The sequence below is a fragment of the Salvia splendens genome, chromosome 3 (assembly GCF_004379255.2).
Source record: "Salvia splendens isolate huo1 chromosome 3, SspV2, whole genome shotgun sequence".
NCBI classification, from domain to species: domain Eukaryota; kingdom Viridiplantae; phylum Streptophyta; class Magnoliopsida; order Lamiales; family Lamiaceae; genus Salvia; species Salvia splendens.
In genome coordinates this window covers 44,447,644-44,462,143 of record NC_056034.1, presented here as the reverse complement: position 1 = coordinate 44,462,143, position 14,500 = coordinate 44,447,644, and the positions used below count along the sequence as shown (strand labels likewise).

The 14,500-nt window shown below is 37.7% G+C and overlaps 1 protein-coding gene and 1 pseudogene across 1 annotated transcript; one reads left to right on the top strand and one right to left on the bottom strand.

Annotated features, from left to right (window-relative positions):
• The first annotated feature begins 3,046 nt into the window (after positions 1 to 3,046).
• On the top strand, positions 3,047 to 7,862 carry LOC121797077 (annotated as a pseudogene).
• A 110-nt stretch (positions 7,863 to 7,972) lies between these two features.
• On the bottom strand, positions 7,973 to 13,978 carry LOC121796325 (hexokinase-2-like). The gene is made up of 9 exons (XM_042195166.1): positions 13,400 to 13,978; positions 11,346 to 11,493; positions 11,091 to 11,273; positions 10,763 to 10,837; positions 9,664 to 9,819; positions 9,478 to 9,576; positions 9,246 to 9,376; positions 8,586 to 8,667; positions 7,973 to 8,508 (listed from the first exon to the last, which is right to left on the bottom strand). Exons 1-9 carry the CDS (start codon positions 13,669 to 13,671, stop codon positions 8,158 to 8,160), a joined length of 1,497 nt encoding a protein of 498 aa, XP_042051100.1. The 5' UTR covers positions 13,672 to 13,978; the 3' UTR covers positions 7,973 to 8,157.
• Between the last annotated feature and the right edge of the window lie 522 nt (positions 13,979 to 14,500).

Sequence of the window (14,500 nt, the reverse complement as noted above, 5' to 3'; positions counted from 1 at the left end):
ATTTATAGAGTAAATAAATAAATAAAAAATAAAAAATAATACAAAACGGATATAAAAAAACGGTCACATTACCGTTGCAAGATTTTTTTTTATTATTATTAAATTCGAATTTAAAAAAAATTGAATTATTGCGTCACCGGGACGAAGCCCACTCGCGGGGCAGCGAGTGGGCTTCACGCGTCGAATGGGAGGCCGCCACGTCGCCTCGGAGCGTGGCGAAACGTTTCGTTCCGCGTTCCTCCGGAACGGAATGCGGCACGGCATAGGAACGGCATGGGCACGGAATGGCGACGGAACGAAGCCTGCAACGCGTGCCGCCGCGGAACCGTTCCGCCGGAACGGCATAGGAACCGCAACGGCACAGCGTTGTGGGTGCCCTAAGACCATAGATTAAGGTTATTTTTGCAATTTCATAAACCAAAACGATCTCATTATAACTAACTTATGCGTCACCTAATATGCCAAGTTATTAATTTAGAATATATATATATATATATGTCATATCAACAATTTTGTAAGTACACATCATTATCATACTATTTTATCATATAATAATTGTGAATAATATTAAATCTCATAATTTCTTCTGCCAGTTTTCAAGATTCATTTAACAAGTACTAGTATTTACTACTTTATCATAAATTTTTCCTTTTTGTGTGTGGGGTGGTATTGTATAGCAATAATGGTGAAGGAAGATGCTAATTTATGCTTCGAATCATCACATGCGCTGTCATTTTCCATCCCGCCCATTGCACGTGTTGTTTTATTTATTTATTATTTACATTTTAAATTAAAATCCCGCTTAATTTATCGAATTTTAAAATATGGAAATAGGGATTGTTCCGATTTCTTACAACATATCCTCGTTGAACAAATGATTGTTTTCTTGAAGAAATTACTATTTCTTGTTCAAACAAAATACTATAGCTTTCTTTTTATTACAAGATTTATGTCGATGCCAAAATCATACTACTATTATTTTTATACCATTTCAGAATATCAAAAATAATAAGCATGACTAAGAAATATTTTTTTAGATAAAGTGATAAAATATAGTATGTGGTATTTATTTATTTATTTATTTTCGAGTTTAATTATCCTATGACATTATTTGAATTTACTGAAATTGCAACGGGATGCCTTTGCATTTAATACAAAATATACTACACTTAATGCTGTTTCATTTTTAACATAAAATGTTAGTCATTCTGCGGTGGTTGTGCTATGTGTAGCGTGTGATTTAAAATAATACTGTATTAGCATAATTATATTCATAATCGAATAGTATATGATTGAAAATGAACCTAATCCACAAAGTGGTACAATCACAAAATCAAGAAACAAAAGTTAGTGATGATGTTATTATAATTATATATATATATATATATACCATATTGCTTGTTGGGTTCATTTATATACAAGATTTGCCTTCTGAGTCATATATTATGTGTAAATTATTTGTTATTTTGACAGTGTGATGATATACATGGTCCATCGTATCACTAATATAATTAAAAATTGTAAGTTATAAAATTTGTAGACCATAAGTATGAAATTACAATCAATTATGGTAAAAAAAAAAACTAGAACATACTATTGGAGATTGAATCAATATTAAAAAAACTACAAAAATATTAATAGTACGACATGATTAAAATATTAAATTGGTTGAATACAAAATCGGGAGGAATAATTTATTGTCAAAATTCACTCAACAACTTTCATTGTTCAATTATATTGATAGATATTCCTAAATATCCCTAGAATCAATAGAAAGTAGGTTTGCTTAAGGACATATGTCACCTATTAGTAAAAAAATTTTTTCGAAAAGCTATCTAATAGTACAAGATGTCACATGAATACATGATAGTATATCTTTGGAGAAGAAACCGTATAAATTTTGTTTTTTCAATGGTTGAGAATTTTAAATGGAATTTTATTGATATGAAAGGAATAAACCTATTTTCTAACGTTTATTAAGTACTACAACAAATGCACCCTGTTGTTTATATGGAGTACATTTGATCAGAAATGAAAAATGGCAATGGTATATCATAGTCTATAGATGATAAAAATTTATCGGTAGTGAAATAATTCAAAGGATTTAAGTGGAGTTTAAATAGATGCAAAAATAAAATAAAAACTGAAATTTCTAGATTTCAAAAAAAAAACAAATTTGTTTTTATATAAACTGTATTAAAATTATGAAAATGTAGTATACTATAAAAAAAACTACTAGAAGCTGCACTATTTATGAAACTAGATTATGAACGGTTTATAGAATGTTTACACTTTGATTACTTTATTGATAAGAAAGATTTGTCTCAAAAGTTTAAAAGGTCAAAACCTTGTTAAATTTGTCTTAAGAAGTTGAAGATAGAAGTAATATATTAATTTAATTAAACTTTAATTACTTTAATGATAAGAAAGATCCCAACTTTTGAGAAGAATTTGAAAGTCCCATAATTATTTTTTCAAATATTTCTCCAAAATAAGTAAAATAAATAAATAATTCAATTCTTTAGGACAATCAAAGTAGCTGTCTATTATCTGGTTGATTGCACAATGCAACCCAACTTGCTATTTGGCACTCGAAAATGGGGCAGGCACATAGTTTTATATATATATATATATATATATATATATATATATATATATATATATGGGAGCGTTATTCTCCTATTCATCCCTTAGCTCCTTTATTCTTCTTAATATGGGCCGTTAGATCTCATTCATCAACGGTCCAGATGATCTGCATTATTACACTATAATGGTGCATTATTAGTCGGTGTGCATTATTCAACTGAAAATCTGCATTATTACACTATAATGGTGCATTTTTAGTCGGTGTGCATTATTCATCTGAAAATCTGCATTATTAAATGACACGTGGCACCAATCTAACCGTCGGATGACAAAATCGTGGGGCTGAGATTAAAAAGAACAAAGAACAAAAGATACAAAAAGGAAATGAATACATCCCTATATATATATATATTTATTAATAGTATGTATACGTGTTAATGTGATTATTTAAGACGTGACAATGGTGTATAATGAACTGAACAAGCTAATGTTTGAGATTGTAGACATCAAAGTGTCCACCAAAAAGATCATAGCTTGTGAAATATCATGGTTTTTTTGTATCATTGCATAGATTTATTTGGTTTTATAATTCGATCAATGAAAATGTTGCCACATGTGCTTGCATTTCTTGAAAATAATCTTTGAGTCTTTGACAATATAAGTCTAATCAAATCTCCAACAGTCAATGGAATTAATGGCATCCTCTTCAAGACCATAGAAATAGGATGATGTGTGAATCTGAATATTTGAATCGAATCTTACTGAAATAGTATTAAATTCGATTCATATTTTGATATTTTTGGATATGATTTTTTCTTTATATAATTCGATTTTCAGTTCGGTCCAGATTCATTTTCAATAATTGAAAAAATCTGAAAATCCAAATTATATTGGTGGGATTGTTTCTCCATTTGCAAGCGTGAAGAGCCTATATAAGAAACTGAAGAAATTTAATAAGGACGATAAATTTAGTATATTATGAGATCCAATGCAGAGTATATTCCATCCTTGAAAAAAGGGACAATGGTGCTATTCGTCGTTTCTTTAGTCTTATGTGGTTTGACAAAATAAAAAAAGTTATGCAGTGTTCAAAATAGTAGTACTATAGTGTATAAATGTGTCTATTATTGTGTTACCAAATCAATGCTATTCGGGTAGTTAAATTAGATAAAATTGGTTTTTATAAATGTTTTTTCTGATTTGATAAAGAAAATCTAGTATTTAATATGGTGATGATATCATATACTCCCTCCCTCCTTTTCTATTTTTTTGTCCACTTTTGTTATTTTCGTTAGTCCCTTATTTATTGTCCTTTTTACTATTTTTTTTTATCTGTCACTAACTCATTCCACTCACATTTTATTACACAATTGATATATTAAAATGAAACTCACATTCCACTCACTATTTTTTATATTTCATAACTCATTTTTCTTTACATTTCTTAAAACGCATTACCAACACAAAATGAACTAAAAATAGGGGACAAAGGGAGTCGAATTAGCCTTGACCATCAAAGTGAAAAAGTTACTTTGACAAAATCAATAAAATTGGATAATCCGAAGCATATTAATCGGATAATTGCAATCGCAATCGGAGAAATGGAGCAGGAAAGGAGCTTAAGCCTCTATTTCAGTTAATTTTCCAACCATTTTCGATTACCATATTTTTAAAAATTCATGTTGAATCAAATTGTGACAAATTATTAAGGATGGGTGACGGAGGGAGTATGATTGTTATTCAGGGACTGATGGAATATTTTCTAAAATAGCTAAGACCATCAGCAGTGGGGCGCCCTAAGGCGCGCCCTATGGCGCGCCACGTCAGCATTTTTATCATCATCCTTCTCCACCTGCAGTGGGCGCCCTAAGGCGCGCCACATCATCAATTTTGTAATATTTACAAAATACATACGAATTAAAAAAAAAACTAAAATACATTTAAAATACGAATTTTAAAAACTTTATTCATTTAATAAAAATTAATACATTACAATGCGAAATAATAAAAAACGCAAACTCAGCGACGGCGGTTACGAGCCCACACTTCTTCAATCATGTCGCTCATGAGCTGCGCATGCTCCTGTTGGTTGCGCATTGAGGCCTGCCTAGATAAAACCTCATTGAAACCTAACGGTAAATCCTCTATCGGGTGTCTCGGTCGATGTGCCGGCAGAGCTAGATGCACGGTCGTCGTCATTCCAATCGGTGATGCTTCCGCCTTCACTCTCGACTATCATATTGTGCATGATTATGCACACATATATGACATCGGCGATGACTTCCTTGTACCAGAAACGAGCCGGCCCTTTCACAATTGCCCACCGTGATTGGAGCACCCCAAATGCCCGCTCTACATCCTTCCGCGCCGCCTCTTGCTTTTGCGCAAATAAATCCCCCGACAAAAGTACTTCAGACACTCGCGGCCTGTAGTCTCCCCACAGTGGAGGTACTCGTCAAAAAGGTCCGCCGTGGTGCCGTATGCCAACTGACGAATAGCAGTCGTGCACTTTTGCAATGGTGCAAGGCCGGGTTTCCCGATGGCGTCCTCCCGAAACGTGAAGTATTCTTCACGTGAAGACAATGTACGAACAATGCTGAGAAAAAGGTACCTCGACATTCGAAACCGGCGGCGGAAAACAGTCGGGCCCCAACGTGGTTGATCGGCAAAATAGTCTTCAACCAGACGCCTGTGAGCTTCCTCGTGGTTGCGTCGGACATACGTCCTAGGTCGAATAGGACGATGGACTTGCTCAGCCGCCGCTGCAGCCGCCGCCTTCTCGCGCTGCATTTGCGAATAGCATGCCGCCATGGCCTCTTCAACGGCTGCATCTAATGCTTCGTCAATCGAACGACCGGAATCAGACGAACTAGAACTATTGGTGTCTTCGCCGGGATTCATTTTCGTTGGATGTTGAGAGAGAATATGTTGAGAGATAGTTGATATGTTCGTATGCACAACTGAATGAGAAACGAGATTTATATAAAAAAATGAAACCGCGTGCCATCGTCCGCGGTTTAAGTCGCGCCCGAAGCATAGGCCGCGACTATCGTCCGCGACCTATGCCACACACCCACAGTGGGGCGTACGATGAATGGCGCGGACGATGCGCGCCATCGGGCGGGCCATCGTCCGCCCATTGCGGATGGTCTAACTAATGATTTAGCATTTGGTAATTTGGCAAAATTAAATTAGTTATTATCATTTGAAATTACCAAATTAGCCTTAGAAAAGTCCAAAATAACACATCATCATCACCATCATAATCAGAACATGCGTCTGTTATCGTTATCCCTCCGCCGCTCCCTCCCTCCCTCCCTCACTTCTCCTCCGCCGCACCATGTCCTCCTCCGCCGCCGGCCCCATCACCCCCGCCACCACCAAGCTAGGGTGGATCGGCACGGGCGTGATGGGTAGCTCGATGTGCTCCCACCTCCTCAAGGCCGGCTACACCGTAACCGTCTTCACCCGCACCAAATCCAAGGCCCAAACCCTCCTCTCTATGGGGGCCCACTGGGCCGATTCCCCCAAATCCCTCGCCTCCCAATCCGACGTCGTCTTCTCCATCGTCGGCTTCCCCTCCGACGTCCGCCACGTCCTCCTCGACCCCTACTCTGGCGCCCTCTCCGGTCTCCGCCCCGGTGGCGCCCTTGTCGACATGACCACCTCCGCCCGGCTCCTCCTCGGTCGACGCCCCCGTCTCCGGTGGCGACCGCGGCGCACGCCTCGCCGCTCTCTCGATCATAGCCGGCGGAGACGAGGCCGTGGTCAGCCGATTAACCCCTCTCCTCAGCTGCCTGGGTAGGGTTTACTACATGGACGGCGCGGGGAAGGGGTAATTCTGTAAGAGCATCCACAATAGTGCCTAGCGCACCGCCTAGCCGAGCGCCGGCGCTAGGCGGTGCGCTAGGCGAACTATTGCAGCCGCCTAGCCGATTTCGTGGAAAAAAACCACCTAGCGCTCGGCGGTTCCGCGGCGCTAGGCGGTGCGCTAGGCGATCCGCTAGGCGCTATTGCAGCGTCCGGATCGCCTAGCGTGAATTTTTAATTTTTTTTTTGTTTCCGAAACACTATATATACGCGACTTGCCCGTCATTTTCATTCGCACCACTTGTATTAACAAGTGGGCGCGGAGGACTGCACGACGTTAGTTTTTTTTTTAATTATGTAATTTTTTTAATTAATGTACTTTTTAAATTTTATTAATATTAGTGAATTTTCTCGTTTTTGTGGCGTAAATTTAATTCCGTATATTGTGTGATTGTTAATTATTTCATTTTTATATATTTGTTAATAGTGATGTGGATAGTATTATTAATGTTTCCCGTATATGTCTCGTAAATTAAATTCAGTATATTGTGTGATTGTTAATTATGTCATTTTATATAATTGTTATTAGTGATGTGGCTATTGATGTGGCTGAGCTATTTATGATGTGGCTAGGCTATGGCTGGGATATTTATGATGTGGCAGGAGGATTTTTAGTGCTGATGATGTGGCGGTGGCTAAGCTATGGTTGGGCTATTGCTGGGCTATTTCTATTGTGGGTGGCCTAAATTGGCGAATCAGGTGAGAAGTAATTATATCGTATCTACAAAATGTCATATATGTTTAAACGCTGTTAATTTTTTGTCGTGTTAGTATAAAAAGTTTCATTATTGTTTTACATTACCAAAAAAAAATCATTTGTTACTAAATATTTCATAAATTGTTTCATGGTTCATACGCCGGGTAGGTACAAGATTGGATGCAACGACAAAATATATTAAATTGAAACGCAAATTAAACCTTTTGTAGTACTTTATAATGAAAAACCATTTTGTTCTAATAATATTATTACACCATCAGGTGACTATTGCGTCGACTATGGTCGGATTATGCGAGGGTTTGATCTACGCGCATAAGGCCGGTCTCGATTTGAAGAACTATCTCACCGCGATTTCGACCGGCGCTGCCGGATCGAAATCGCTTGATCTGTACGGCACGAGGATTTTGAAGAGGGATTTCGAGGCGGGATTTTACGTGAACCATTTCGTGAAAGATTTGGGGATTTGTTAGAGGGAATGCCAGAGCATGGGGCTGTCACTGCCAGGGCTGGGGTTGGCGCAGCAGCAGCAGCAGCAGCTTTATGTATCGCTTCAGGCTCACAGCGAGGGCGATCTGGGGACGCAGGCGCTGATTCTGGCGCTCGAGAGGCTTAATAACGTATCGATTCAACCGATTTAAGCCGGCAAAGTTGGTGTTAATGATGCTGATTATCATGAATGGTGTTTCTTTCTAGTGCTATGCAATATGTAATTCATCATCAGAATAAAGGTTGTCACATTTATGTGAGAAATAATGTTTTACTATGCATCAAACTTAATACATAAATCTTTATAAGACGTAAAATGAAAATCAGTTTCTCATTAATTATTATAACTTAGACTAAAAATTCTCAAATATTTGTAAATCCCTCAATTTATTCATCTCCTTCCACCGCTGCCTCTGTCCTCCTTTCAAAGGCATCCAAGTATATAGGCATACATAGTTCCCACAATACTACAAAAACTAATCAGAAATTGTACACCTTCAAGATTCTTCTTCGACTTCGAGGTACTGCGAATGGGACGCCGCCAGAAGGGCAGCTCCGATCCCCGACCCGTCGTTCGAATGCTCGATCACGACGCTGTTCGAGACCTCTCCCAGCAGCTCGTCAAGTGTGGCCTTCATGCACTCTCTGAATTTGGTGTAGTGCTCGAACAATCCGCCATCCAAAGCTATGACCGACCTCTGCTGCTTCTCTCCCTCTTTCGGGGCGTCCCTCTCCAGTTTCGTGAGGATGCCCACGATGCCGGCTGCGGAGAGGCGGGCCCCGCGCGTGGCGACGATGTCACATATCGCCACGACAATTTTCCTCATTGTCAAGCAGGAGTTAGGTACCTGCCCACGAAGGGATTAAGAGTCAGCTGGCTCGTGATAAATGTAACTTAGTTTCGTACTCAAGAGGGAACGAGTACCTCTAGGATGTCCTTCAGCTTCCTCCCGACAACCTTGAGATCGGGAGAGGTGTCGTGATGCATAGCCGACATGTCGGGGGTCCTGTGTTGTGTGTAACATTGGTTATTTAGCTCTAATACTATGGAAAAGGAAAACGAAAAGGATAACTGCAGCAGTGAACTCATACACATATAAAAATAAAATAGGCAAAACATAAAAAAAACATGAAATTTAGCCAAATTCTGCCCACAGCGTTAGAAATCAGTCGAGATACGAAGTTTGGATTTGTTCGCAACACACATACTATATCTGATACGGAAGCTGGAAAATCACGTGGACGTCACAATTGGTGAGTTAAAAAATGTAATCTATTCATATAGAAAACGGCATGGATATGTGGAAAAACATCAACAATATATTGCACACAGGTGATCGGGTATGTTTGCTGTGGGATAATTTCGAAGTGTCAAACTTCATGGTTTCTCCAGCTGATTTTTTAAGTGACCAAAGTCTCAGACACTAGCAAGAAAAAGCTTTTTATCTTATAGGAGTATAAATTGATATTAACATGTGAAATTAAAATCTCAAGACGCCATACGACAATATAGCCCACAGCAAGAAACGAAAGAGAGACGACCATTCAAGAACATTTTTTTTCTGTCTCAGGCGCCATTGCTTACCTCAGTATGAATGGGATGCTGAGTTTGGGCGGGATTGTATCACCGAAAAAGGACGCCTTTTCAGCCATCGTGCATAAAACTATACGCACAATTTCTCCAAGATACATGCCAGAAATCAACTTCTCAAAAATCTGCAGCAGCAAGAAAATAAAATACACAGATGCCAAAATATTATCAGCACTGTACAGCTTAGGACAATAAAATGCAATACAAATGTAGGTTAATCGAGTACCTGATCTCCAGGATTCAAACTCTCAGCATCGAGAGTGTAATCGTACACTGTAAGTGGAAGATGTGACGAGCGGAAATTACCCCACTCCATGTTTATAACCTCCAGTAAGAAGGAATGTCAGTTACTTTACGTATAGCTAGAATCTACGAGTGTTAATCAATGAAATCTTTTGAAAAAAGCACCAACCATTTCTCCGCTTTTAGGTAGCAGACCCTGCCATTTTGGAATTGCATGTGCCCGTTCGACATAAGCAGCATTAGTTCCCGTCCCAAGGATCACAGCAGCGACAACATCCGCATTGCTGTATCGTCCTCCAGCTAATGTTCCAACGGTATCATTGACCTGCAATGAACAAACGGGACGGGAATCTTCATTGACGTGCATATAAAAATGAACAAAGTGCACAGTTGAAATGGAGTGCGGAGAGAAATCAATGGAATGAACCAAAAGCATCTATAACAGCACAGCTTCCATATTTCTAGCTGATACAGAAATACAAAATAGGGAAATACATATCCGAAACCGAGTAGTACATAAAATAGGAGAAAACAATCCTCGGTAATATATATTTTAGGGGTAATCGTAGTTTGTTTTGTGTCCCCAACCTTCAGTGTTTTCCAGATAATGTCCTAACTCACGAGTCATGAACTACGATCAGCCTGATACATTTTGTGTGACATTCACATTCGTACATATTTAATACTCTCTTCGTCCAATGCGTTTAAAGTGTGATACTTTCTGTTCTCACAATATGAACCAACACGAAAGTGAGACCTATTCCACTCACAATATAAACACAAGATTTTTTTTAACCCGTGCTTGAAAAAATTGCTGATTGCAGTCATGATATTATCATATATAATTATCAAGTAGTAATAACTAAAAAGTTTAAACCTAAAATATTATTACAATATAGCCAACATTAATTAGTTATCATTAAACAAAGAGAAACATACACTATTATAACCCAATATTAGCCCATTTTTCAGTTTCAACTCAATAAATTGAACATGTACTAAAACGAAAATACATTAAAATTCAATGAATCAATCATTTCCAAACCTTACATGGTCAATGAATCAGCAAAGAAAGTCGACCCGATTCAGATTTGAAAAAAAAGAGAGAAAATAAAGTCGATTCTTTGGGTGTGTTTTGTTAATAGTTGTTTACTGAGTTAGAACTGAAAGCATAGCTAGTCTTCGATTAGATTAGTGTTCTTGCCTTACAAGCAGCCAAACAAACAAACAAACCAGGATCTCATAACTCGTAAGGAAGAAAGACTCACCAATGCAGTCACACGCATATCAAGACCAACTCTTTCCATTGCTTTCGTTAGCTCTCCAACGACATCTAGTCCGATCTACGAAAAGCCAAAAAATTGATAATGCAACAGAACACTGATATCTGAAACAAATATATTTCTAGATTAATTGATTTAAGTAGATGTGGCAATTCGTATAAACAAGACATGTTCCGGGTTGACATGATAAAATTAACTAGATTAGTGGCAACATGAAGTCATTAACACAAACTCGAAAAATTTTCTTTTCCACATAACACAACAGGATAGTGACACTTTAAAGGGTAGTAAAAGAAGGAAGGAAAAAACAAACCGCATCTTCGATAAGGAAGCCTTTCGTCCAGTTGATTAGGGTTCCTGATGCCAACGATAATTGCCTAACTGGGAAGGAAAAGGTGAAACCAAGCTCCCTTTGCCTTCCGGGTGGAAGATGAAAGTCATCGCCTTCTGTAGCAACAAATTTTGCTAGTGCCTCGGCAATGAAATCAAATAGTTCCTGAATTACAAAAGAGCATCAGCTAATGGAGATAATCAAAGTCAGTATTTCGTGCCACGAGAATGTACTCACATTACATGAACTAGTCATCAGTTGTGGAGGAATCGATACTTCATCAAACTCCTGCTTGATTGCATTGTCTTTGCCACCTAACTGTACTCGCATAACACGGAAGTTTGTTCCACCAAGGTCCAGTGCGTAGAACAATCCCTTTTCATTCCTGAACAGAAAATACGGGGATCACACCCTTGCCAGGCGAATCTTATTGCTCATATTGGCAAACTAAACCACAAAAGAGAAAGGGAGTCTTTTTTTTGGATAGTTTCTTCTTAAGCTATAAAATTATACATTTGTTTCGGTTGACATTATCATTAAACAATGACAGCACTGTTTACTAAAGTAAACTAAATGGACAACAGTACCACATGATTCGTTCATCGTCAGTTCTATTATGATTTAACAGACAAAATCATATAAGCACAAAAGACTACTAAAACTATGCAATCATGGATATTCAATGGATGTAACAATATGCATAATTATGCTAAATTAGCTCAGCTCACAGATTATAATTGTGGAATTCATAAGAACAGAAAGTACACAAAAAAAGACGTTCATTTCAAAAGAAGCATCATTTACTCTTTTACAGCAGTTTTCAAATGTAAAAAAAAGCAGAACATCCACTCCTACATAAAAAGCTTTAAAAAACTGAAAGCTTGAATTGGAAAAACTGAAAATATACAAAAAGAACAAAGCTACAAGCACTAGAGATGCAAAAGCTAAGGGAGGGTCCCACCACCAATCCCAAACAGAAGAACACTACAACTCCAAATATTAGGTACGTGTCTCATGATTGAAAAGATTAAGCAAGAAATAAGAAGAAACAAACGTAGAAAAGCACCATATTCATAGATCTCAGAAAAAACAACCATCATAACGAAAATGGAATGCTGATGCTTCTCGTCACAGGACTCCAGAGGATGACAAGTGACAACAAATCAAAAGGTCGAGATAACACACAACATGGAAGCGAATATGTTTATTAAGAGGTGTGGAGTCCTCTATCTCAAATGGAGAATGTTTAGATGAAATATGTCATGCAGCTTCAAATCCAAATTGACGAAGCATTTCATATTTCTATTCTCTAATTAATGATAGTGGTGGAGCACCACGAGGTAGGAAGACGTAGACAGACACGATTAGCATTATCTTGTTACTACCCATTCAATTTACTCATCATCTTTGTATCGAACTACAAAAAACAGAGCAAAAACATAGATCTTTGCCTAAACGATGATATAAACTTGGATCCACACGAATTACTAATCCGACACTAAACACCAAATCATGATCTGACTTGATAATCACTCTCAAACACCAAATCATGATAAAGAAAGCAAATTTCCTAAATCTTGAACAAAACACATAATCTGACTTCAAATCCCTTTAACCATCACTCTTACACACCAAATCTCGATAAAGAAAGCAAATTTCCTAAACCTTGAACAAACCACATAATCTGACATCACTTCAAACCCCTTAACTATCATTCTAAAACACCAAATCTTGATAAGCATCAAATCAATTATGCTAGATACAGAGGCACACTAACTTGGATCGACATATACTCACAACCAACTTTAGCAATCAAAACATTGCAAAATGGAGAGGATCAATAAGATAAAGAAACCAAATTTCCTAAATCTTGAACAAATCACATAATCTGACAGCACTTCGAATTCCATAACTCTAAAACACCCAAATCATGATTATAATCAAATCAACTTGGCTAGATAGTAGATAGAGAGGCACACTAACTTGGATCCCCATATACCCACAACCCAAATCATGATAATCATCAAAATGAGAGAATCAACAAGACAAAGAAAGCAAATTTCCTAAATCTGAACAAAACACATAATCTGATAGTACTTCAAATTCCTCAACCATCACTCTCAAACACCAAATCAGATAAAGAAAGCAACTTTACTAAATCTTGAACAAAACACATAATCTGACAGCACTTCAAATACCTTAACCATCACTCTAAAACACCAAATCTTGTAAATCATCAAATCAAATCAAATCAAATCAGGAAACACAAAACACATTTGCTCACACCATACCCTGTGGGGAGGTTATCAACGTAACTGATGAGCATCTTGAGCTTGCTTCCGCCCTCAATTGCGAGGCCGGCGTGCATCTCCACCATCATAGCATCGGCGACGCGGCGGAGCTTGGCGGTGGGAGTGGCGCACTTCTCCTCCAGCTCCCTCAGAATAGCCTCCGCCACGGCCCACTTGCCGGAGCTCCTCATCCGCCGCCTCACCAACAGAACAGCGGCGGCGCATACCGCCGCCGTGCAGACCACCGTCGCCGCCACAGCTACTTTGCCCATCTCACCGGATTCGAGATTTATGGTCCAAGATCGAATCTTTTAGTTGGTTTTCGTGGTGGTTATCAGTGATTTCAACCTAGATAGACGATTCGACCATTAGAAAGCCACCATGGCTGAAATTAATGGAGGAAATTTATATGGGTTCTCGAGAGTTGGGAGGGATTTGTCTTCTAGTTTAAAGATATTTAGGAAATACTATTGAAAAGAAGAGGAATATGACAGAGACGAAGGGCTGGATCAGAACTTTATAAATGCAATTTTTAGTCTCAAGAATTTCTTCAATTCTTAGGCAAAATCAACCCAAAATCTCTTCTTTAAATTGGGTGTTTTGTCTTTCACCTTATCCGAATCTATAATTAATCCACTTTTTACATGCAAATTGTAATAATACTACCAGTCAATGGTTTTGGTGTTTGAAATCAAAACCTACTGAAATCCAAGATTAAACCCTCTAATTTAGATAACAATATTACTAGTAAAAGATCTATTTTGATATGCCTAAAACGAATTTCCTTTTTTTGTTTATTTTCCCCCCTTTTCCCTTTTGTTAGCATCTTTTCTTTCTTTTTTCCATATAGTAATGAAGTAGATAGAATAAGTTATATTCGGTTTGATGAATTAGAAATGATTGTCTTATTAATATTGCTCGATTTGATGAATATGGGCCAAATATACTTTATCCCAAAACAAATGTAAATTTTGGATTACAGTCTTGTCATTCATTTGTAATAGTACTAGTTTTAATCTTGAGTGATTTCAATTAAGCTAATTCCATCTTGGGATATTTAATCTTGAATAATAAAACGCTTATTTTTGAATAAACTAAATA

Bases quoted from the DNA above. Each gene is read 5' to 3' on its own strand.
- LOC121796325 (XM_042195166.1), bottom strand. From the start codon at position 13,671: ATGGGCAAAGTAGCTGTGGCGGCGACGGTGGTCTGCACGGCGGCGGTA. The intron at 10,838-11,090 runs GTTTGTTTTTTC...GGCTTTTCGTAG, and splicing joins GCTTCCTTATCGAAGATGCG to ATCGGACTAGATGTCGTTGG. The intron at 9,577-9,663 runs GTTGGTGCTTTT...TTCTTACTGGAG, and splicing joins TACCTAAAAGCGGAGAAATG to GTTATAAACATGGAGTGGGG.